Here is a 25,618-nt window from a genome sequence, read left to right on the forward strand (position 1 = left end):
TTCTATTTTTTACTTTCTTTATTGCACCTAAATAACTTCACTAAGAACAATTTAGACTTAACAATACTCAATTAAATAGTTAATTTATTTCAATATCCTCCATCGAAAGCGAAAAGCTAATATTGTAGAAACTCAAACAGCTTTTTAAAAACTAGCTTTTTCCGAAATGAGCTAATATAAAACTGCAAAGAATGAATAAGAAAAACGCAGTACCTGTAATAAAAAGTAATAATCATTTGTAAAAATGTTCTTAATAAGAAATTAAAAACATCAAATTGATTCCAATCACTCGATATGCGTGTATTCTTATATAATATTATCCTCTTATAAAGACTAGTAGTCCCCGGTAGTCGAAATTCGACTCTAATTAATTAAAATTATAAGTTTGTACACTATTATGATTCTATAGTCAAAGACTATTATACTTCTAAGGGTAGAATCCAGTCAGATGTCGCTAAGACTGTAGTCTTTAGACAAATGTTATTAAAGACAAACAATATTTAATCTATTCTCAATTTCACCACAGACTATATTTTATGCAATAAGAAAAGTTTGACAATAAACTAATAGTATGCATACGTGTGTGTGTGTGTGTGTGTCAAATACATGGTAATGTGTGTAATGTTTTTTTTATTGGTTTAATGTATTTAATGTACATAATTTAAAAAAATATTAACATTCTGTACTACTTCTTTATATTCTCTAGAAGTGAGGAAAATTTAATACTCCTCCGTCCGCACAATTTTCGTAAAAAGGGGTCCAGAGTTTTTGCTTCACGTATTAATATATAGATACATTTGAGACTTCGACATCGTATTGGGATGTGGAATTAATGCTGTAACAACTGAGCTTCGGTACCCACTTAATACCAAACATTTGATTGTTTGTTTGTTTGCATTGAATAGGCTCCAAAACTACTGAACCGATTTCAAAAATGGTTTCACTGTTGGGAAGCTACACTGTCCCCGGATGACATAGGGTATCAAAAATATATATCGCGTTCACTTGGGTATGGGTAATAGTTTTAACCCTTCTAATGCACACCGTCCCGTTTTGACCCGTAACATTTTCGGCGGTTGTATCACAAAACGTGCAAATCTATTCACCAAACAACGTTATGATATTCCTCGACTCTTACTCTTTAGGTAACCCTCAGGGGGGAGTCTTCTCAGTTCGCGTCAGCATCCCAAGGACAGCCGTCAGCCAATAACTACAGTTCGTGAAAACAGTAAATACCTTCTTCTTGGGGCTGAAGGTATAATTAATTTTATCAACCGGTAAAAATGTTCAGTGCTTGGATTAGAATAAATTAATTTGAAATTGAACATAAAATTTAAAAAGACTAACCGCAATGAAATTGCTATACGATAACGTCATGATACCAAAAGCCTTCATAATGACGGGAACTTGACTTCTTTGAATGGCAACCACTACGAGGAAACGAAGGTCAGTCTGACGCACCAGCTCCCATCCACACAGAAATATAGACGTCGGTACTTCTGAGGCCTGAAAATAATTTACAAACCTAAAATATTTAACTGCCTGACACGTATATTATGTGAGATAATACGGAAATTTAATAGCCAAAAACACTCCAAATATTCTCATTAGCAATGGGCTGCCGTCGATTGGATATTGATCGTATTGGGCATGTAGGTATGTATTCCTAATCATCCATCTATATAATCCCTATTGTGTTTCTTAGCTATACCCACAATCTCTGCATATCCTCATTTAGGACTGTATTAATAGTCTGGGTGTAAGTTGGCAATGGCCATCACTGTATGATGTCACTACGATATTTCCTTTCCTTGGATAGATAGATAGGATAGATCCTTTATAATAACCGAACCAATTGTTAGTCTACTAATAAAGGCAAAAGGAGCTCACACAGTGACATTACAACGATTCCACTCTGCGTGTTTGCACAATACCCCCCCTTTTTATTAGGTCGGTGGTCGAAGCTTCTAGAAAATCCCCGCGTAGAGGGTGCACGAGTAGGACTGCCAAGATTTTTACTACCAAAGTTTTTTTTTGTTAACTGCACACTTTTGCAATACACTAATTCATTGTGAAATGATTCATGATCTGTATTTGCGAGTTGAAATCTAGAATGCAAGCAAATTGTGTAAAAAACTGTTACTCGCTTACTATTTAAGTCTAAGCCTGCTCAAAAACTTTTTTATACTACTACAAACAATAATGAGGTACCTCATAAGTGACGTCACCAGCTGGCATCATATAAGAACCATTCAGTATAATAACGCATAACATAAAAGCAAAGTTGGCCAATAAGAAGATCATGTTGTGGTTCGTGGTCTGAAAAAAGGCATCAAATCTGTTTTATTTTTGGCCCTGGGCCCAAATTCGTACATGGCGCTAAGGCCGAGGGTCAGTGTGGGGTATGCGGGAATTGCCCTCGCCGAGACAGGGCTTATCGGAGTGGTTTAAAGAACCAATAAACGATTCCGTTACACCCATGCCCGCACGGCCACGTCTGAGTCCTCGCCAATGAAACCATGGTGCATGCATGCGACTGATATAAAACCGTAAGCAAACACAAACTATCTTTGGGCACATTGACTGACCTAACTCTCTTTATTGCTTAATGCTCCGAATGATTGCCACAATACACCTTGTAACAAAAGATCAAAATGCATCCTTCGAACTCGGGACGAGTCAACCCGATAGTGGGAGATCACCGTCGCCTGAGGACATAGGCATACCAAACGCTACCTTCGCAACTGTTTTGTACTTTAATTTGTATTATATTCTATCACAGGAGGACAGGAATTAATGGAGGAACATAGTCCGAATTAAAGAGCTCTTAAAAATCACGATCTTCAGCACTGTGGAATACGATGCGCGGAAGAGGATACCCTATCATGGTTGTTTCGCCCTTCGAAGCTGGTATGCATGAGAGCTTGGCGACACAAATACATACAGCGCGGTACCAATGTCAAAATCTATACTAATATATAAATCTACAGTGGTTTTTACGGATGTTCCGTTATAACTACTGAACCATGCATCCGATAGACTTGAAACTTTGTATCCATGTAGAAAATACATGTACTTAATGGATAGGCTAATATTTATATGAGTGTTGGACTCCCTGCACCAGTTACCCCCCGCAACTGATGACGTTAATGATGAGAATCTTTGTGGGGGTGGAAAATAATAATGTTAATTTTAAATGCCCAGCGAAGCGGACGGGTACAGCTAGTTAATTCACTAAGTACGGCGTTATAAAAATCTTTATCACCACGAGCTTTACGAGGCACATCACCAACAGCGCCACTGTCTCAAACACCTGAACGCTGTAGACCCATCCGAAAGCTTTTTGAACGTTTTCGGCACACCTGAAACAATTCCGCGTGTCTCAATATTATAGCCATACATTTGGATGACTAAAAACTCTTCTAGTACCTTTTTATTTACTGCTTAGATGAATGAATGAGTTCCATCCCCACTTGGCGATGGTTAACAGGAGTCATAAACATGACAAAATGAATGCATTCATCAAAATAAAGACATGTGGTCGTAATCACAATAATAATTGAATTGTATAACAGCTGGTGGTTATTGGTGGTAGGACCTCTTGTGAGTCCGCGCGAGTAGGTACCACTAACCTGCCTATTTCTGCCGTGAAGCAATAATGCGTTTGGGTTTGAAGGGTGGGGCAGCCGTTGTAACTATACTTGAGACCTTAGAACGTATGTCTCAAGGTGGGTGGCGCATTTACGTTGTAGATGTCTATGGGCTCCAGTAACCACTTTTTTTTTATTATCCTTGTAGGCAGACGAGCATACGGCCCACCTGATGGTAAGTGGTTACCGTCGCCCATGGACTTCAGCAATGCCAGGGGCAGAGCCAAGCCGCTGCCTACATAACACCAGGTCGGCTGAGAGCTCGTCCACACATCTAAGGAATAAAAAATAACTGTACTACCTTCAAACTGGAAACTATGACCGCTTCGTAGTCGAAATAGACAGGATAGTGTTGCCGATCTGTGCGAGCTTACAAAACCACAAGTGAATTGCGCAAATTTAACAATGCCACTAAAATACTCAGTGGTCGGTGATACCATATTCTATTATTTTTTATTTATTTATTGCTTTGATGGGTGGACGAGCTCACAGCCCACCTTGTGTTAAGTGGTTACTGGAGCCCATAGACATCTACAACGGCTGCCCCACCCTTCAAACCGAAACGCATTACTGCTTCACGGCAGAAATAGGCGAGGTGGTAGTACCTACCCGCGCGGACTCACAAGAGGTCCTACCACCAGTAAAAATTAGCTGGAATGTACTGAGATCATTTGCTTATTAATAAAAATGACATAATTACCACAAAGCATTTTCGTGTAATTTGACGCCTACAATGAAGTCCCTTCGAAATTTATCTGCAAGTGCCTCGTCTGTCATATTGCTTTGATCGCGACGTACGGTCAACCCCATATCCTTAAAGTAGCGCTGGAGTAACTTGAACTTGAATGTGACGAAGACAAAGGAGGCCACAGCCAAGCTGTCTATGGCCACCATTACGGACACTATGTACCACCAGTGGAACTCGACCAGAAACCGAAGGATGTTGACAATAACGCCAGAGTTCGATGGAGAGGGGTAGTAAGTTACTTCAGTCCTGATCGGAATGCCTGAATGAAGAAATGAGATGGTTTCATCTTGTGAGTCCGCGCGAGTAGGTACCAACCACCACCCTGCCTATTTCTGCCGTGAAGCAGTAATGCGTTTCAGCTTGAAGGGTGGGGTAGCCGTTGTAACTATACTTGAAACCTTAGAACTTATATCTCAAGGTGAATGCGGCTTTTACGTTGTAGTTGTCTATGGGCTCCAGTAACCACTTAACACCAGGTGGGCTGTGAGCTCGTCCACCCATGTAAGCAATAAAAAAAAATGCCGTAATCAAAACTATCTCTGTCACGAAGCAGTTGTTTATTTATTGCATAGACAAGAATTCCAAGCCTTAGTTTAAGTTAGTAAGTAGTAGTTTAGTAGAACGGCTGCCCCACTGTTCAAACTGGAACACATTACTGCTTCTCGGCAGTAATAGGCAGGATTGTGGTACCTAGTCATGCGCACTCACAAGACGCACAGAAATCTTATAATATTAAAAAGTAAACAAGTATGCAAATCAATCACTGGACTTCATAGTACACAGGGAATGGTAAATATTTTGATTAAATAAATATGTTAAATGAAAAAAAAAAAACGAATTTCAATTTTTCAGTACATATCGGCAATTTCATACCCAACATCAACCCATAATATACCGATATTACGAGTAAAATATATAATACTAAGACTCTAAAGTATATAGATTTAATTGTAACTTCAATATTATCAACTTTATTACAGACTAGCGACCCGCCCTCGCTTCGCTTCGGAAACATTAAAACACACATGAAACCAAAAAACTAAAATAAAAAATAAAATAAAAAAGTAGCCTATGTTCATCAGGGACAATGTCAGCTTCTAATGGAAAAAGAATTTTTCAAATCAGTCCAGTAGTTTCGGAGCCTATTCGAAACAAACAAACAAACAAATCTTTCCTCTTTATAATATTAGTATAGACTAACTGACCCGGCAGACTTCGTAGTGCCTCAATCGATAAATAAAAGACCTAAACTTTATTTAATTCCGAGAAACTTCATGTTTATCTACCTTTTAAACCTTCTCTGGACTTCCACAAATAATTCAACACCAAAATTAGCCAAATCGGTCCAACTGTTTTCGAGTTTGAGCGAGACTAACGAACAGCAATTCATTTTTCTATATATAGGTAGATAGATTACATTATTACCAATGTAATAATAATGAACACATAAATAAAATTTTGCATGCCTTCGCAAGTAATCAAAGTGTGAGCAAAAAATCTACCTACCTTCCTTAAAATGCGCCCTCAACCCGTCAATAGTCGACATAACCAAAGTCATATAAGAAACTCCAATGAAAGCCAAACTGTACCTCTTGATCTGTTTCATAGACTCTTTCTCCAACTCCCCACATGAGTATACAGACCTGTTTTCTTCTAACAGCCTGCCAAATACTTCTCTTATCTTCTTCCTATTAAAAAAAAAAGACGCGATCTTAGCGAAGATCAGCGGATGAGCAAAACTGAACTGGATCGCATCATTCTTTTCGACGTCGGTAAGGTCTTTCCTAAAATTTGCCAGTAACTCGTTGCAAATGTTCAGGAATATATAAGCATTCGATATTACTGCCCACAGACAGTAGAGTTTCCGGTGTGAGTCTGAGCGGTCTTCGTGCTGGTACCACCAATCGCCCAAACCAACAGAGTAAAGATAACGAAAAATCATTTTCGTGTAAAATTTTTGGGAATTATTAATTTCCATTTTATCTTCTCTCATCGTTTTGAAATATTTCGTATCGAATAGATTAGTTGTAAATTTAATTCTTGAAGCGTCTAAAACCTACAGACTGTAAACTAGTTTTCGTAATTTATAATACACCAGTCAATTCAATTTACAAATTTCGTTACTTAATAAGTAGCTTGAAAGTTTCGTTAAATTTTTTACGAAAAATAGGATCGCTAATTGAACAAAATTGAACAGTTAAAATCGTTTCTCTTTCGAGTTATACAATTAATCTAGTCATAAATGCACAATTACGTTCAAAGTTTAAAACAAAATAATTCGGAATTAATTGACTGTAGTTAAATATTAAGAAGAGTCAAGACCGATGTCACAAGAGTGCTTGTTTCAAGATTTTGTCTTTTCGTAAAAAGTAGATCAAGGACTAACCCCCGTATCTTTAGTCGTTCACACGAGCTTAACTCGACTCGACTCAACCTCCAACGCGCGTTTTGGTATGCTTAGTCGTAAAAATAAAGTCCACTCAAACGTCCTTGAAATTTTTTCCTAACCGGAGTGGAGTAAATGAACTGTCAAGTCAAACTGATGTTGTCGTGGTGACGCAATAACACCTCTCTACCTCACTCGAGGACAGTTGAGGAATATTGTAATGGTCGACTAAAAATACCAAACTCGAGTAAGTTTGGGAGGAATGCTCGAGTATCATCGGATGAGTTAAGAGTGGAGGAATATTTTACGAAACGTCTAACTAAAGATACGGGCATAAGACTCCGCTTAACGGAGGATAACGGAGGAAAACAAAAATTATGGACCAATTTATTGAAAATGACCCAAATTTTGACACGAGCTCAAAGGCAATAAGACATATATTCGAAATATTATATGTTTACGATGCTGATGGCGCTACCGCCTGGATGACGCGTGAGGGATATATGCGAACGCCCATGTAGGCGGTTTTTCGGCTATTGCACAAAAGCGAGTCGCGGTCCTGATGCGGCTTCAACAGCTACCTGGAAACCGAAACTGCTGGAGCTACAAACTTGAAAATTTCGCTGCCGATTAATATTGTGATAACCCACTTAGGAAAGATTTTTAGATATTTCACCCCTAACGCGGTCAAACAAGGGACGAACGGTTAGGTAAATGGAAGTCTGCCAAATTTTCAAATTAAAAAGAACGAACAATCACATAAATGCTTTTGATCATCAATAAAGGTACACGTATGTGACAATTAAAAACTCCATAATTCCTTGACTTTAAGGTTGAAAATATATTTGGGAAGTTCATCAGCCTTCCCAGTTCTTCCCAGTTCGAAGCTTATGAAGAAACTTTGTATAGAATACATTTTATTGGGTAGTTGTCTGAATATGTCTATGCCCCCACCAAACCCAACTACATACAACGTATTTCAGTCTATAAAACATTTTTCGTGTCACAATACAACATTTCCTTCCACTAACATGATATCCTGTGCTGAATCTGATGCAGAGGACAGAACCGGTTCTAGATTCATATTTGAGATATTGCCTTTTGGGAGTGCAATACATGCTTGCAATGCAGCTCACGCTATCTACCGACGTGACTTTAAATTTCAGGGGCGGATTCAGAGGAAGCTCAATTTTGATTACCGCAACTTTACAGCTTGGCCCTACGTGTACATTTACTAGTTATATGGCGTACTATGTATAGGTACCAACCACCACACAGCCCATTTCTGCCGTAAAGCAGTAATGCGTTTCTGTTTGAAGGATGGGGCAACCATTGTACTGTAAAACTGAGACTTAGAACTTAAACGAGTGGTGGCAATTACGTTGTAGCTGTCTATTGGCTCCTTAACCACTTAACGCCAGGTGGGTCATGAGCCCACCCATCGAAGCAATACATAAAAAACTAGTGTTGTACCGACTTTCGTTACCATAATTATGTCTACAGTCCGTGATTTTTCTGTCCATCTATTGCATTTGACATTACGATTCCTATACTATTAAACACAGTGATCATTAAGTTAATTAGCATGAACACTAAATTGTTATTATTTTGAATTTTTAATCTGTTACAATCCGGCTCTTTCCAACGTACACGTCTTAAAATGTAGTAAACAAGGGTGGTATGAATTCAAACAAACATTCTACGTCTTACCCGTAGTCGGAGGTAAGCATGTTTAAAATAGTTCTAGAACTTTAAGCATTCATTTAAAAAATCTGAGACTCTTACTTTTATTAAACTTCTATTGATACCGTAGCCTAAGTATTGCGGAAAAAATCTGAGAAATTTCAAGCCAGTAAAATTTTTGTGCTTTTAAGAACACTAGCAGAACAAACTAGCTATACAAATCGAAAGGAAAAGGATGGTATTAGCCAAAGCTGTCCCGAAATACTCAGAATATTTCAACACATATCAGAGTATTTAAATCCACATTATTTTTTTTGTTATTCTCATTTGGAATTAACATTTATTATTATTACGTTTCGCGATCCCGATTTCTGCGAACAAAAAACAGAAATAGGCAAATTATGACATGCACCCACAGCAGATGACAGATGTATAGTTATTGAACGGTCTCTGTGTCAGAGCTTAATAAAAGACAGTCTATTGCATTAGATTTTTATTTTATAACCTTTGCACGGAGACGAGGACACGGGCCACCTGACGGTGAGTGGTTACCGTCGCCCATGAACGTCAGCAATCCCAGGAGCAGAGCCAAGCCACTGCTGGCCGCAAAACGGGATGAGCTGCTGCTGATGGGAAAAATATCTCACGACCCACTTCTTTGTTCTGTGTAAAATGGAATTCAAGCTCGTAGAAAGTCCAAGATCAAAGTTTTGTTTCCTAACTAAAACAAACGCTCATCCGATCGATAAGCATGCTTCGTGGGAATAATTCAAATGGGTATCTACCCATTCGGACTAATAGTACGCTCTAATTCTCATTTTTTTAGAAACCACGCGATTTTAATTAAGTACAATTACACACCATGGCGTTCGTAAAAACACGTTTACAATAAAAGAGATATGTTCTACAAAGTTATTTAATTTCATTGTAACCCAAAATTATTTTACACACATCAGTCCTATTAAAGGTTACTGGATCTTCACTTATCCTTGCGATTTACACTGAAAAATTTCGTAGAGGGACGAAGCATTTTCATTTCTGCTAGCCTTTTCTGATTGTTGGCCACTAAACTTCTCCAAAACGTTTGGCATTAACAACAGGAGTTTCTGACAAACAGTTCGAAACAATTGAAGATCCTTCACAAAGGCCCAAGATGCAGGCTTGCGACCAACCACACCGCAACACAAAAGAAATTCAAAATTCGCAACATAAAATCGTTGCTAAAGTTCACACTAACATTACACTAAATTTTAATGTCAATAAAAAACGCTAAATCACGCTACTAAATTATTAAATACATGACTATACTAATACAGATATAAGTAAACTTACAATACTAAAACAGAACTTGGGCGTTTCTAAATAATTTCACTTAACTAATCAGTAAATTTTCTTCAATATAATCTTCAATACAGTTTAAGAGAACGTTACATATATGTATAATGTTATGTCATCACAAAATTAACAAGTGCCTACTTCGTTTACGATTTGTAAACATGCAAATATTATAGTCATTAAGACAGAAAGACGTATCTTTAATCTTAAGCAGCTGCTCTTATACGAGTAGTTAAATTCTAAATAAAAACCAATACTTTCAGAGTAAATGAAAAGTTATAAAACATATATGAGTCATGTCTAATGTCCATCATATTAAAGTCATTTGTACTATATTCACCTTATTATATACTTCAGTGTACTATACTTCAATACAGTAATATACACTTCATTTACTTCAGTAAGGATGGCGAATCAATAAAAGCAGTTGAAAATTACGAAATGAGCCAACCGGTTTTATAATGTATACATTTGCTTAAAACTAAAGATTTTGAATTTTGCTTAGGCATTTAACAGATAACTCCTTTAAGACAAAAAAATTGAGTCTTAAAATTAAGATATATACGATTCTTTGGCACACCATGGCGGATTCGTCACTATTCGGCTTAAATTATTTAAATGTATGAGGATTGACCATTGCTACTGCTAACCCAGCTATCTACATATAATGCACCTATATATATTTTTTCTAAACAAACACTTTATTTCACTGATCGATTCTCATTCGATTTTATGCTAGACTTCGATTGACCGTTTCGACTTCCTAAAGATCTATTTTTATATTCCTCTATAGAAATTTTTTTGGTCCCTTCTTTATCTGTAACATTCTTTTCAAATAAAAATCTCTTCTTTGATATTTTTCTATCGATTAAAATTTCGTTTTCTTCGAGCAATCTCGATTTTAAAACAGATTTATTGAGAAAAGGCGAATTATTAATTGTTTCAACAGCTTCTTTAGAACTTTCACCGTTAGGAGACGCGTTTAAAACCTTTGAATTATTTCTGTTTTCTTCATTTGTTTTATGGGACGTAACCACCGCTTGGTCCTTTAATTTCTTCGATAGAGGGCACGGCTTGGACATAGGATTATTCATCTCAGCTTTATTTGATTCAACATTAGCAGTAAACGTAATGGAACTGGTATCAGGTTCAAAAAGGTTTGTTATTAAGTCATCCAATTCCTTCTGCACGGCATTTTTTGCTGCCACCGATTTTTCTGAAAATAATGCATGCCCCAATTCATCTTTTGGGTCTTTTTCCTTTTCAATAGAGTGTACTTGATATTGTTTTTGCGCTGATAATGAGCTTTCCGACTCTCTGTTCTCACATAATGGATTTTTTTTATTTTTTTCCAAGATATTGCTAAGTGGTCCGGTTCTAATATTGATCTTCTTAATGAGACCTTCATCATTCCTTCCAATTATTGAAGTATCTTGTGTAGATAGCATTGAATCAGGAGTGGAGAGATGCTGATTCGGCAATGTGTATGGAGGTGGTGGTATCGGTAATGGGGGTAGACTAGAACATTCAGAATATGGAACACGAGTCCCATTACTACCAGGCCAGCTACGATTTTGATTTATATCAGTAGAACGTGCCGGATTATTTTTACCATTACACAGTCCTCCATCGTAATAGGAACGCTGTCGATAGTAATTTGGATAATATTGTCGAGGGAAACCTTGCATTACAGACTGGTGAAAAGTTTGTGGTATATTTTGAGAATACGCTGGTCTGTAGTGGTTAGAAGATACCTCAGGCCTAATTGCGTTGGTGTAGATTGGAGGTATGAAGCGATTGTGCTCATTGTTATTTTGGGGAGCAGATAAAATGTTTTGATTATTGGAATTTCCCTGGGGTCTAGATACGCTAGGGACTTGGTTATGATAATATTTGCTTAAATTTGCTTGAGTATGTCCCTGGTTTATTAATGAATAATTGTTATGGATTCGTGGCAGATATGGAGAATTGACATTATGGTGTAAATCATTACTTGAAGCAGGCATACTATGATTCCTATTGATGTAAATATTCTGGTGATTAGCAGTAGTTCCTGCATTATAGGCCACGACGTGGAATGAAGACTGTCTTGCTTGATCTTGGGACAACAATTGATTACTCTGTTTTTGATTCCTAGATATATGATTCAATATATTTTCACTGACTGAATTATTCGCAGAATTCATCATTGCACAATCAGCTGCTACTGCAGCCAATAGATTTTTAGAAGGTTGATTGCTTAGATCTTTAGGGGTGTTATTATAGCTTGCTTTTGGTTCAAATTGGGGTTTTTCTGATAGTGTCTTGTTAATTTGTTTTTCAATATCTTCTCGGACTCGTTTCAAATTGTTTTCATAAATATTCAGTGAAGATTGTAAGGATGTTGATGGATTTGTAGACAGATTCGTTGGTTTGTTCATTTTATCATTCTCTCCAAGTTTAACCGTATTCGTTTCATTCAAAGGCGATCTGTTTGTGACATTCATATCAATATTATGTGCCGCAGATTGTGGACGAACCGCTTCATCATTTATTGGTTCAGTAATCTTCATATTTGTAGACTTTTCTTGTACTGTTGCAAGCTTCTTACGTTTGGTCTGAGTAGCTATATCGTAATTATCCATGCAATCGTTTTTCGAATCTTCAATACATTTGACAATTTTCGTTATCATCTTTCCATCCTGGAAATACCGTAATTTAAAATATATTTCTTTATTGGAGCAATGAGTTTTTACACGTTCTTCACTCTTTTCTCGACGTTTATCTGGTTTCATGCACTTATGAACCTCTCTATATTTCTTAGAATCTTTCAACTTCTTCTGAATAACTTTCGACTTTGTTGAATCTTTTCTGTTGTCTTGCTTATTATCTAAATCACGAAGTAGCCCTAACTCACTAGGTGAGTTTGATTTTGACTGAATAGAACTACTCATATCTTCAGGTTTGCTTTGATTACTTTTAACATTCTGAATAAATGTTTCGCTTTCTTTGTCATTTGGCTTATTCTTATGTTTATTATCGATTTTAATTTTTTCAGGTATAGGTTTATTTAGTCCTTCAGTTTTATCTATGTTAATTTTTTTTTCAGTCACTACCATTCCGATTAATCCTTTGTTTCTTTTAAAATCAACTTCAGTTTTATTTCTTTGACTGACTGCTCTTCGTATTTCTATATCTAATTTACGTCTGAAATATTCTTTTTCTTTATCTGTGCCTTTTAAATACTTTCCGTCGTTTCTCTTTGCTTTAGTTATTTCTCTCTTTTCCATTTCAGAACTCAGAACTACTTTACTGGTTTTTTTCTCTCGCGTATCTTTTTCAATATTTTTTTTGCTTTTATTTAAGTTTCTCAATATTTCTGATAAATTCTTCCTATAATACCATGGATATTTGAAACAGTCGACCAGTTTAACATTCAACGGCTTGATGTCACACTTATCTTCTAACACTGGCAAGTTCCGATAACTGCGAGACCCAGTCAGATCAATAATATCAACATCGGCCTCTTCTGCGACACAATCAAGATCAAATATTTCTGTGCCTGAAACAATAACATTTAACCAATTATTATTTTACAATAGCACTACTACTACTTTGTTTTAATTAAATAAATAAATCACGTTTCACAATTTAATTGGCTTAACCCTGAACTTATTTGCTGAACTTATTTTCATATACTTTGCAGAAATTGTTAAAGGCTTTTTGAAAAAAGAAAAATTAGCTCAATTAATTACAAGAACCAATGCATTTTAAACAATGCAAAAGTCACAGCAAAATAATTTTAAATGGTCAATTTATAAATATTATCAACTTATTAAAAACACCATACGTGCGTGCGCTCAGACAAGTCCGTACAGATCGATACAGAAATATATATTATAGTATCACACTGCGCAATAGTCAGTATTCCGACGGTCCGCACTTTATACTTATTAATATGGAGTCGATCTATCGACGGTTCGCGGTCTAAGGATTAAGACAAATTGTCAAATTACCAGAGCCCATAAAAGTTAACGATATGGCTACCACCAAATTTGATCAGTTTTTAAATTTAAATTATATATTGCTTACTTAACTAGGTGAACCAATACAAGGCCCGTCTAGTATTAGGCGTTAATTGGATTCATTACAGCCTCCATCTACCTTGAAACACGAAATCGAATTATCGATTGAGTTAAATAACTCAATTGTCCGACCTTCAAACTTTACAATGCGTCCTAGTAAAAGAAAAAAGGGTCACAGTGCAAAAAAAAATATAGGAAGCTTACCACGCAGTAAACCGTTCATTATACCGCCGCTTCCAAAATTAATCTTAATAGGATCATCAAAGATTTCTTCAAGCTCGTCATCGAACACCATCCTCACGGGACCTGGTAAAAGATTCGTGGACATTGATAAAATCATCACGTACTGTGAAATGTTCAGACAATGTCAATAACAGAACAGAACGACGAGTCATCGAGGGTGCTTTAAGTCGTTACAGCGTGGAGGGCGACGATATAGCTTAAACAAAACAATTTTATTTACAAACAACTGATTTTATAAAAGAACTGTAGGAAGTTAATAAGTGGTTTAATCGTGAAATAAACAAAAATACGATCAATTTAGATTTGACAATCTTTGTTGTAGAAGAATGAGAAACGTCCTTACGCCTGACAGAGTCGTCACTTACAAAGTAAAGAAAAATATATTTTATAATGAGGTCTCTCTCTTCTAACACATAAAATTACAGATGCTTTATTTAGCTAACAACAAAAAGGACATATATGCAACTCCATAAGGGTACCCTAAACCACTAAATCAAAAAAAGGAAAGGGCCCTTTTTATGTCACATGTATCCGAGGTAATAAAGGACAGAGTTATGACTGCATTTCCACTTCAAAACTTTTAAACCATAAATAAAATAAAACAAAATAATAAATAATATAAAATTCAACTTACAAACCAAGATTAATTTTTTGTACGGGAAATCCAACAGCAACAAAGCTACAATAAAATATACAGAACGTCTCAATGCTATCGAATAACAATGATTTGTCATGGCAAATCTCAAAGCAAGTCCCTTTTATCTTTGAAAATGGTGAGATATATAAACATAATTTACCAAATGATCAACTCAACTAAACAAATTTTACGATTAATTTGAGAAAACAATATTAAAAGAAGAATAACGGCTATAACAGTGAGTGACCAGTAAGGAGAATGAGGTTTAAAGCAAAATATCAATTAAATTCAAAGTGTTAAGCGGCGAGCAATTTTATTGTTAAAAAAATAAAAATAAAACAAATTTGCAATATGACAACAGGTCTGAACTATGTGAATGACAATTAGGATCTCTCTTCGGAATATCTCTGACAAGCGCTTTATACAAGAAAAGTGTGAGAAATTCAAACAACGAGTACAGATATGAACTAATTATAATCTACGAAATAGAAATGTAAATAATGAAGATGAAATTATATTTAATGTAAAAAAAAATTGCGTGATGAGATTACGACAGGAGAACTACATTAAAATTAGAAATGAATGTTATGAGTGATACAAAAACATTGTAAAAGATGAGGAACACTTGAGAAAGACAATATTATTTAATAGGAATATTATTAGAGTAACGTAATTAATATATTGAAATAGATAAGACCATCTAACACAGATGACCCGCAATCTGTTATCTGGGGCTATCTGTGCCATCTAACAACCGGTTGTTGGGAGAAAAACAGTCTTATGTATGCGGTGAATGATTGAATTTTAAAGAAAACAATTCATAGAATAATTTATTATGTCGCAGACTTTTATGATCAAACAGAATTACAATCTTAATATAAATAAATCACATGTCACGTTGTTTGTCCGCGATGGACTCCTAAACTACTTAACCGATTTTAAATTAAATTTGTACACCATGTGCAGTTTGATCCAACTTGAAAGATAGGATGGTTTTTATTTCGATTAATGGTCGCAATATTTATTAATTAACAATAAAAGGATTTCTTAAGTTGATTATTGTTATTAATTGTAAGTTTTATAAGTCTAAAACAGATGGCGCCTTAAAAGTTTTACAGACAATTGTAATACTGTCTGACATTAATATCTCATAGATGGCGCTGTGTTAAAAATACCAAACGTTTCACATAAGCTACAATTTAATGGCCTATACACCACGTGTTGCTGAGGTTAAATCATAAGTGAAATTTATTTCGTAGTAAACGCAATACAGTGAAATCCAATTGTTCTTACATTGTTAATTTTTGGTATTAGCATAGCCGGCCACGTGTTATTTAGAAACAAAAACCTTAGCCACAGCAACGTGTGGTCGGGTCTGCTAGTTTAATTATAAATTTGAACTAAATACGTGAATGACAACGAAAACCAACGGGAATATCTCTGAGCAACACTTGCACACAAGAATGGGGTAAGATACTCAAACAAAGGATACAAATAATGAACTAATTATCTACAATATACACATGTACATAAAGAAGATGCGGTTATTATTAGAAACACATGTTAAAGGACGTTACACATTTAAGGAAGACAATAATATAGAAATACAAATATTAGGAAGTTAATTAAATATTTGGGAGTATGTTACGGGAATAAATAGTCCCAAGTAGATTACAGTGTTTATTTCCGTATACACAACGATTGCATGTAACAGAGATGCGAATGTTGCAATGGATGTGTGGAGTAACGAGAATGGATAGAATATGCAATAAATATGTTAGAGGAAGTCTGTTTTTTTTTTCCTACCTAAGCTGATAGCCTTGAGAGGCTATTTCAGCGTAACCGTGGCTAGTAGGTGAGCTCACGGGGCTCAAACCTGATGACGATGCTAACACGAACCCTAGCAAGAGCCGTGCTTCGCAGAATCTACTACCGGATCGGAAACGCGACCCACTGAGAAAATCCGGCGAGAAACTCAGTGGGCTGTGTCTGAGAGTTAATTTACTTCGTTAATTTACTACGTCGCTTGCGACGAAGGGCTCGACGAGAACGGTGACCGGTGCTTGAAGTACCTAGAAACACCGTTAGTGGATCGAGAGGATCCGAGATGACGTGTTTTGGGCGACGTCGACTGCTTTCCATTCTGTCCGCAGGATCGGGAATGTAGTTACCGGCGGCCACGATGAGAGGGTTTTCGTGTCGTGCCGCTTTATCGAAGTGGAAGGAAGTCTGAAAGTGGCACCTGTGACAGAGAAGTTGAGAAGTGCACGTTTGGGATTTGGGATGGTATGGACATGTGATGAGACGAAATGAAAATGAGGTTAGTAAGAGAGTGTTAACTGGGATATAGAGGAAGAGGTAGACTTAAGAAGAAATTGATGGATTGCGTGAAATACGATATATGTAAGAGGGGGGTGAGCGAAGAAATGGTAGGCATATAATAGAGGAGTATGGAAGGACAAAACATTTTGCGCCAGGTGACTGGAAGAAGGGCAGGAGAATGATGATTTCCGTATACACGGTGTTACAATGTTTTGAGTATAGAAAACGATTGTTCCATTGTTACTACAGTACATGAATATGGAGACTAAAACTGACGCAGGATGAAGCGTCGGTTTGACCAGGGGGGAACAGAGGTCGTACTTGTGTACTCTGTAAAGAAATCTTCTCTTTTTTTTTTTTTTTTTTGTTTTGTGATTGTGTTGCGTGTTTTTTTTTTGGCAACTCATTTCTATTAACCCCGAATGTTTATGCAGGCTTCACCGAGCGCTGCTCTCGTGTTCACTGCAAGAATTGATGTCAATGTCGGATCCGAGGTCAAAGAAAAAGGTCGTAAAACTCAATTTTTCAAAATGGCCGATTGCACATTCCTTAGAAGAAGCGTGTCCGCGGTGTATGCGTTAACTCTGTTACTAATAAAATACTTACTCATGTGATGGTGAGGAATCAACCCGCCGCCTACCACTGCGAATTGTCTTTAAGCCGCGCCTAGACAAGTTGTTCATTATTATTGTATTGCACATTTTTTTGTTATTTCGTTACATGCGGAAATCCAAAATACAACGTGTATAAAAAACTTAAATGGGAAAAAGGTGGTGGTGTTTTTAACACTGCGCACTTCAGATTGTTGAGCCGTAAAATTAACTATGACAGATAATCGATAGCATCCATGAAGGGTGTTGACCAATCACAACCCAATGAACCATATGCTAGGTCGTCTTCTAAGATAATAAAAATATCTCGCGGCTCAATACCATCTACAATGCATTTAATAGCATAAATTAGTAAAAGCAGTGATAATATACGTTAGCTAATAAAGCAATTCCACCAAAACGTTAGCAGCTGGTTTTTACTGGTGGTAGGACCTCTTGTGAGTCCGCACAGGTACCGCCTATTTCTACCGTGAAGCATAATGCGCTTCGTTTATAACTATACTGAGACCTTAGAACTCATATCTTAAGGTGGGTGGCGGCATTAACGTTGCAAATGTCCATGGGCCCCAGTAACCACTTAACACCAAACGGGCTGTGAGCTAGTCCACCCATCTAAGCAATAAAGGTTTATTTAAAATTATTTTCTGAATCACGACAAAAACATACTCGGCGGTGTAAGACTGAAGTGGCCACTTGAAAATGATCCGTCGTCTCAAATAACGCGGCAAACTGTGCAATTTTAACACCTAACATATTTTTGATTTTATTGCATAGTTCAGTAGACGAGCTCACAGCCCCGCGGGTGCTATGTGGTTACCGGAGCCCATAGACATCTACAAAGTAAATGCCGCCACCCAGCTTAGTTTTGGTGCTACTTTTTTTTTATCCTACCTAAGCTGATAGCCTTGAGAGGCTATTTCAGCGTAACCTTAACTAGTAGGTGAGCGCACGGGGCTCAAACCTGACGACGTTGCTAACACGAACCCCAGCAAAAGCCGTGCTTCGTAGAATCTACCGCCGGATCGAAAAACAATAACCATAACACGCCACGTAAACCATACCCGATACTATGAACCTCATGTGAGAACATGAGAGAATCAAACGGAATGTGGCGGGTCGCTCACTCACTATATGAGAAAGAGACATCGATGGAAAGACAAAAGGTATACCGGAATCATGAGTTAGACAAAATCCAAGAAATGGCTCCACATTTTAGGCTACTGATGTTTTTTTATTAATTTTTAAGGCTTAGATAGGTGGACGATCTCACACCTGGCGTTAAGTGGTTACTGGAGCCCATAGACATTTACAACGGAAATGCGCCACCCACCTTGAGATATAAGTTCTAAGGTCTCAGTATAGTTACAACGACTGCCCCACCCTTCAAACCGAAACGCATTACTGCGTCACGGCGGAAATAGGCAGGGTGGTGGTACCTACACGTGTGGACTCACAAGAGGTCCTGCCACCAGTAATTACGCAAATTATAATTTTGCGAGTTGGATTTTTATAACACGATGTTATCCTTCACCGTGGAAGTCAATCGTGAACATTTGTCAAGTACATATTTCATTAGAAAAATTAGTACCCGCCTGCGGGATTCGAACACCGTTGCATCGCTAGTTACGAATGTACCGGACGTCTTATCCTTTAGGCCACGACGACTTCAAAATCTTGAAAAAAAGATGACATTCTCAATTATTGTTTGAAAAAATAACTATAGAGAATATTTCAATCAGTTTTGTTAAATTGGTCTACATTTAAAAACAAAAAAGGACATCTAATCAACTTATAATCAATATATACCTATTTAGCCACATGACCAAACCAGAAAAAAACCGTAAAAGCCGTACTGAGAACTTGTAGGCCGCCACGCATTATTGTTACAAAAAAGTATGTTAAAAAATATGCCAAGTGGGTTCTCTTGATAAAAACACCGATTGCGTCCATCGACAAAACAAGGCATCTAGTAATTGGACCCCGGAACTCTCAAGAGCTCACCTCGAAACATGAGAACGTTACAAAGATGTTTATTATAGGGATTTATGACATTTGAAAGTATTCGTGTCGAAGGCACAAGTGCAAGACGCCCTTTAAAATTTAAATTAATCACAATATCTAACATGTGTACTAATATATAAATCTACAGTGGTTTTTACGGATGTTCCGTTATAACTACTGAACCGTGCATCCGATTGACTTGAAACTTGGTATCCATGTAGAAAATACATGTACTTAATGGATAGGCTAATATTTATATATATATATATATATTGCTATTTATATTGCTAGATGATTGGACGAACTCACAGCCCACCTGGTGTTAAGTGGTTACTGGAGCCTATAGACATTTACGACGCAAATGCGCCACCCACCTTGAGATATAAGTTCTAAGGTCTCAAGTATAGTTACAACGGCTGCCCCACCCTTCAAACCGAAACGCATTACTGCTTCACGGCAGAAATAGGCAGGGTGGTAGTACCCACCCGCGCGGACTCACAAGAAGTGCTACCACCAGTAATTACGCAAATTATAATTTTGCGGGTTTCATTTTTATTACACGATGTTATTCCTTCACCGTAGAAGTCAATCGTAAACATTTGTTGAGTACGTATTTCATTAGAAAAATTGGTACCCGCCTGAGATTCGAACACCGGCGCATCGCTCAACACGAATGCATCGGACGTCTTATCCGTTAGGCCACGACGACTTCATATGAGTGTTGGACACCCTAATAATAATGACCATAAATAATAATGTTAATTTTAAATGCCCAGCGAAGCGGGCGAGTACGGCTAGTAACATCTAAATGCAAAGCAAACACGTAATTTCTTTAATTTATTGCTCAGAGTGAGATGAGCTTCATATGTTTTTAAAAGATAAAGAGAGTGAGAGAGAATATACTTTATTGCACACCGAAATAATGAAATCACTACATGATTTATTTACCAATATGCTGTACTTACATAAAGAGAGGGTATTAGAAAGCACCAAAGTCATATTTTAACGCGTTTAAAAACCTACAAATCTACAAAAATAGCGAATAAGGTTTCCGTAATAAATGTTACAAACAAATAAAATTTTCAAATGTTCCTTTTTAACCATACAAAATTAATTAAGTAATGATTTCAGTGTACCTCTTCAAGTCTCCTTCGTGTGCTTACGATAATCGTTGGCGGAATCTCAGGATTTGCCATAAGTAGCCCCAAAAACATTCACGATATTTCTATTTATTTACCCATAGCACTAAAAATCTTCGTCCGGTTCCCTGGTGGTAGGAACATAAACGTTTTCGTGTATGCGACAATTAATACTAAGCGTGGGTAGTCAAACCGCAGAGATATTGGGTACCAACATCACTTGGTTTGCGAGTAAAAGTAAAAATGTTCGCCTACCCGCAAACTCGCGTTCATAAATGCAACTTTATCAATATACTAGCTGACCCGGCAGACTTCGTAGTGCCTCAATCGATAAATAAAAGACCTAAACTTTTGTATAAAATAAACTTAAAACAAACCAAAGGAATCCGTCCGACGGGGGACACATCAAAGGGAAAACAAAATTGTTATTGTTTATTTAATTTCGAGCATTTTCATATTTATCTACCTTTTTAACCTTCTCTGGACTTCCACAAGTAATTCAAGACCAAAATTAGCCAAATCGGTCCAGCTGTTCTCGAGTTTTAGCGAGACTAACGAACAGCAATTCATTTTTATATATACAGATTATAATATGGAGTGAAATGAAATGAAGGTGATTATTTTGAGACATTAATCAACTTTTTTTTATTGCTTAGATGGATGGACGAGCTCACAGCCCACCTGGTGTTAAGTGGTTACTGGAGCTCATCTACAAGGTAAATGCGCCACCCACCTGAGATATAAGTTCTAAAATATATTGAAATACTGAGAAGTATAGTTACAAGGGTGGGGCAGTCCAATACAATAGGTACAATACAAATAGGAATTTACTGACCATTTAATGTACTATATGAAAACACCTCATAAGTTTCCTCTCATAATTTGTTTCATCTACCCACAAGTACACTTTTACAAATTCTAAACGGTTAATAAGCTGCCATTATTACACGCTTTAAGCCTGAAGAAATACTACAATACACAAATTTGAGCTCCCGCGTAAAAGTAATTTTTTAGGTATGGCAATTGACTTCTTGCGACGCCATTGTAGCGAGTGTCAAGTTTAAATATTTAATTATTAAATACATACATAATCGGTTATATAAAAAGATGTGAAGGGAAATGAGATTTTATTAATTAGGGATGAAATGAAACAAGATGAGATGAGATTGAATAAAGCCTCAGTAAGATGGTGGTTAATTACAGAGTTTTTTTCAGTAGATTTTCTGAAAGAACTCAAGAAAATAAGTCCAGCGGCTTTGTTTCGTTTTCCAAAATATATTAATAAACATTTAATAAACCATCTACCTCTATTACAAATTTAAGCCTGAAGAAACACTAAAGTAACAAAATAAAACAATTTTACACAACTTCTGTTCTATCGTTCCCGCCAAAAAGTTCTTATTTTTCAGTATTCTAAAAGCTTGCCATATCGAAAACAAAAAATTTGTTTAGTTTTGTTGGTAGCATTCATTCAATACCAGAACGACAACATGACAAGACTATTTTATTTATTTACCTTAGTAAGTTTATTTAACTGATACTCACGCTTGCAAAGAAATCTTTATTTATAAATTGATATGATTTATAACTTAATTACATAAATCCTAACATTACAGAAACCTAACTGTGAAATATTAACATATTTATATTCTAAAAAGTTTGAATAAACTAAACTTTGAATTACTTATAATTTTAAATTTTAAAAGACATTGTACTTACGATTGAACCTGTTTTATAACTCACCTGCATACAGTATGTTTCAAGGTTAATATTTATTATTCAGGATAAACACAATAATACTTTAATTACCTAATTTTAATACGTATTATTAATAAATAAACGTGCTCAGGCTATCTTCTCGCGTGACGCTTGAAAACAACTGTTACACTAAGTTCGAAAATGACGTATTCGAGAAATTCGAATCCCGATCGTTTTGCTTACTATAAATTTTTATTCTGTCCACATAGCTCCGTCGATTGCTTTTCTATTATCGCATGTATTTCTTGAATTGCAAGGCTCACAATCGTTTACCTTTAATCATTCGTGTTACACCATGGAGGTTTCAGTTTAAACAATGCCCTTTTTATCGAAAAAAAGTTTCAATTTACAAAAAGGTTGCATTAATAAAAAAAATTCTAGTTTATAATGTGTTATTGGATTATTATTAGGCCCGTGTTACGAGGTGAGCGATTGTATTGTTAAAAGAAGGATATGAATGATATGAAGAAAGAAAGATATGCTTATTTATTTAAACGATATCACGAATTTCTTATAAAAATAGAATTCAGTTAAAGTACGCGATTAGGAGTTTTAGTGTTTATAAAAAAGATCCATAGGACGTGTTCACTGAATTTATTAAAACTAGTAGTCCCCCGGTGTTAATAAAGATAAACAATATTTAATCTATTCTCAATTTGGCCACAGACTATAAGCAATAAGAAAAGTTTGACAATAAACAAATAGTATGCATGCGTGTGTGTGTCAAATACATGGTAGTGTGTGTAATGTTTTTTTTTTTGATTTAATGTATTTTTATGCATACGCATCCAACCTTTTTACATTGACTGCACTTTTGTCCCCAACAATTCACTGGTATCCTAAGAAGCTATTCCAGCTACTCGTGATCTGGTAGGTGAGCTCACGGGGCTTAACCTGGGAAGACTTGCTCTAGCAAGGACAAGTCCTTGCTCAATTTACCATCTGTTTGGAATTCCGACCCACTGAGATGATCCGACGAGAAACTCATTGTGTCTATGGGTTGTGTTTAAGGGTTAGGTTGCACGTCCAGTTCTTTATTACATTCAATGAGTTCGACGAGAAAGTTGTCAGGCTCGTCAAGCAACGAGAGTGGATCCAAGGGATCAGGAATGATAATGATACTTGAACCATTGTACCATGGTTCACTTGCGGACTAAATAATAATAGTAATAAGGGTTAGTTCGAATTAAGTATCAGTTGAATGGAATATTTTAAATATATTCAATTACTGGTGGTAGGACCTCTTGTGAGTCCGCGCGGGTGGGTACCACCACCCTGCCTATTTCTGCCGTGAAGCAGTAATGCGTTTCGGTTTGAAGGGTGGGGCAGCCGTTGTAACTTTACTTGAGACCTTAGAACTTGTATCTCAAGGTGGGTGGCGCATTTACGTTGTGGATGTCTATGGGCTCCAGTAACCACTTAACACCAGGTGGGCTGTGAGCTCGTCCACCCATCTAAGCAATAAAAAACTGATAATTATTTTTAATAAATGTATCTTTTTTTATTTGATTGGTTTTGTTAATTTTGAGTATGTTTCAATGATACTATGTACACATATGGACTTATTGTTGTCCGAAATAAAATAAATCATTCATTCATCATTCATTCATTCATACATTCATAATGTATACACGAATAATATTTACCAAACAGTTAGTAAACGAATCATTCAGACTATGAACCTTATTGGTAAACATATTTAGGGTCTCAATACAAAACAACACAATTAGCAAATTATATAGTAAACAGGATATTATTACTAATAAGAGGAGAATAAATACATATTAACTAATGTTCCAATTACAAATGATCAAATAACATGTGGAAAAAAGCAAATTAAATATTAACAATGATTTAAAACTTAAGAATTAAGAGTTGTGTTTATAAAGAACCCCACAGACACAGCCCACTGAGTTTCTCGCCGGATCATCTCAGTGGGTCGCGATTCCGATCCGGTGGTATATCTTTTTTTTTTTTTTATATATATATCCGGTGGTATATCCTGCGAAGCACTGCTGTTGCTAGGACTAGTGTTAGCAACTCTCCGGTTTGAGCCCCGTGAGCTCACCTACACCTTAGGGCGAAGCTGATATAGCCTCTCAAGGCTATCAGCATAGGTAGGAAAAAGAAAAGAACTGATAATAATAATAATGATCGTGTAATAAAAATAAAACTCGCAAAACTATATAATAAAATAGTTTATATAATTAATGGTGGTAGGACGTCTTGTGAGTCCACACGAAAAGCTACCACCACCCTGCTTATTTCTGCCGTGAAGCAGTGATGCAGTTTCGGTTTGAAGGATGGGGCAGCCGATGAAATTATGCTGAGACCTTAGAACTCATATCTCATGGTGGATGGCGGTATTTACGTTGTAGATGTGTATAGGCTCCAGTAACCACTTAACATCAGGTGAGCCGTGAGCTCTTCCACCCATCAATACAATAAAAATAAAAAGTGTGTGTATGTGCAAGTCACACACGGTAGAAGTGAAACTTATAAAATATAAAAATAATCGCAAGGGTCAACCACTCCGCAGTGCAATGGAGCAGCCGCATTAGCGCTATGACATGTCCTTCTTCAAACGAGGCTTGTGGAGACTATTAAGCGGTAGGCAGCGGCTTGGCTCTGCCCCTGGCTTTGCTGAAGTCCATGGGCGACGGTAACCACTCACCATCAGGTGGGCCGTATGCTCGTCTGCCTACAAGGGCAATAAAAAAAAAATAAAAAAACCCTGGGGGAACCGCCTGCATGATCACGGTATCCCGACGCCAGGTAGGTATGATATAGCAAGAGAAATATAAGAACGTCTATCACGTATGTGATACGTGAACCTCTATCAACTGTGTAACATCTCGTCACCGCGATTACGGAATTGTTGAATTTACGTGCAGTGACATCTGTTGATAACAAACTAAATAGAAATAAAATAAACATGGCGCGTAACGGAAGAAATTAAGATGGCGCGTAACCGAAAAACGTTACATACGTTTTTTCCTCCCTACGTCGATAAAGCAGTTTCACTTTTAAAAAATCACAAA

The 25,618-nt window shown here is 36.6% G+C and overlaps 1 protein-coding gene across 13 annotated transcripts in view; it reads right to left on the reverse strand.

Moving 5' to 3' along the window:
• Or-17 (olfactory receptor 17) overlaps positions 1-25,618 on the reverse strand; it is a 28,879-nt gene continuing 3,261 nt past the window's right edge. The window contains exons 1-6 of one of the 13 annotated variants that reach the window (XM_021347222.3): positions 5,905-6,391; positions 4,351-4,657; positions 3,266-3,362; positions 2,212-2,319; positions 1,348-1,506; positions 1-213 (exon numbers count right to left, since the gene is read on the reverse strand). In XM_021347222.3, coding sequence (XP_021202897.2) covers positions 172-213; positions 1,348-1,506; positions 2,212-2,319; positions 3,266-3,362; positions 4,351-4,657; positions 5,905-6,391 — 1,200 coding nt within the window. In that variant the 3' untranslated portion in view covers positions 1-171. Of the gene's footprint in view, positions 214-1,201; positions 1,507-2,211; positions 2,320-3,265; positions 3,363-4,350; positions 4,658-5,904; positions 6,392-9,369; positions 13,344-14,070; positions 14,173-14,743; positions 14,789-17,674; positions 17,735-20,816; positions 20,975-22,562; positions 22,719-25,618 lie in introns of those variants that run through there. The other 12 variants (XM_062674551.1, NM_001163738.1, XM_062674544.1 and 9 more) reach the window with 12 other exon arrangements.

This window comes from Bombyx mori, chromosome 21, assembly GCF_030269925.1.
Source record: "Bombyx mori chromosome 21, ASM3026992v2".
Taxonomy (NCBI): Eukaryota; Metazoa; Arthropoda; class Insecta; order Lepidoptera; family Bombycidae; genus Bombyx; species Bombyx mori.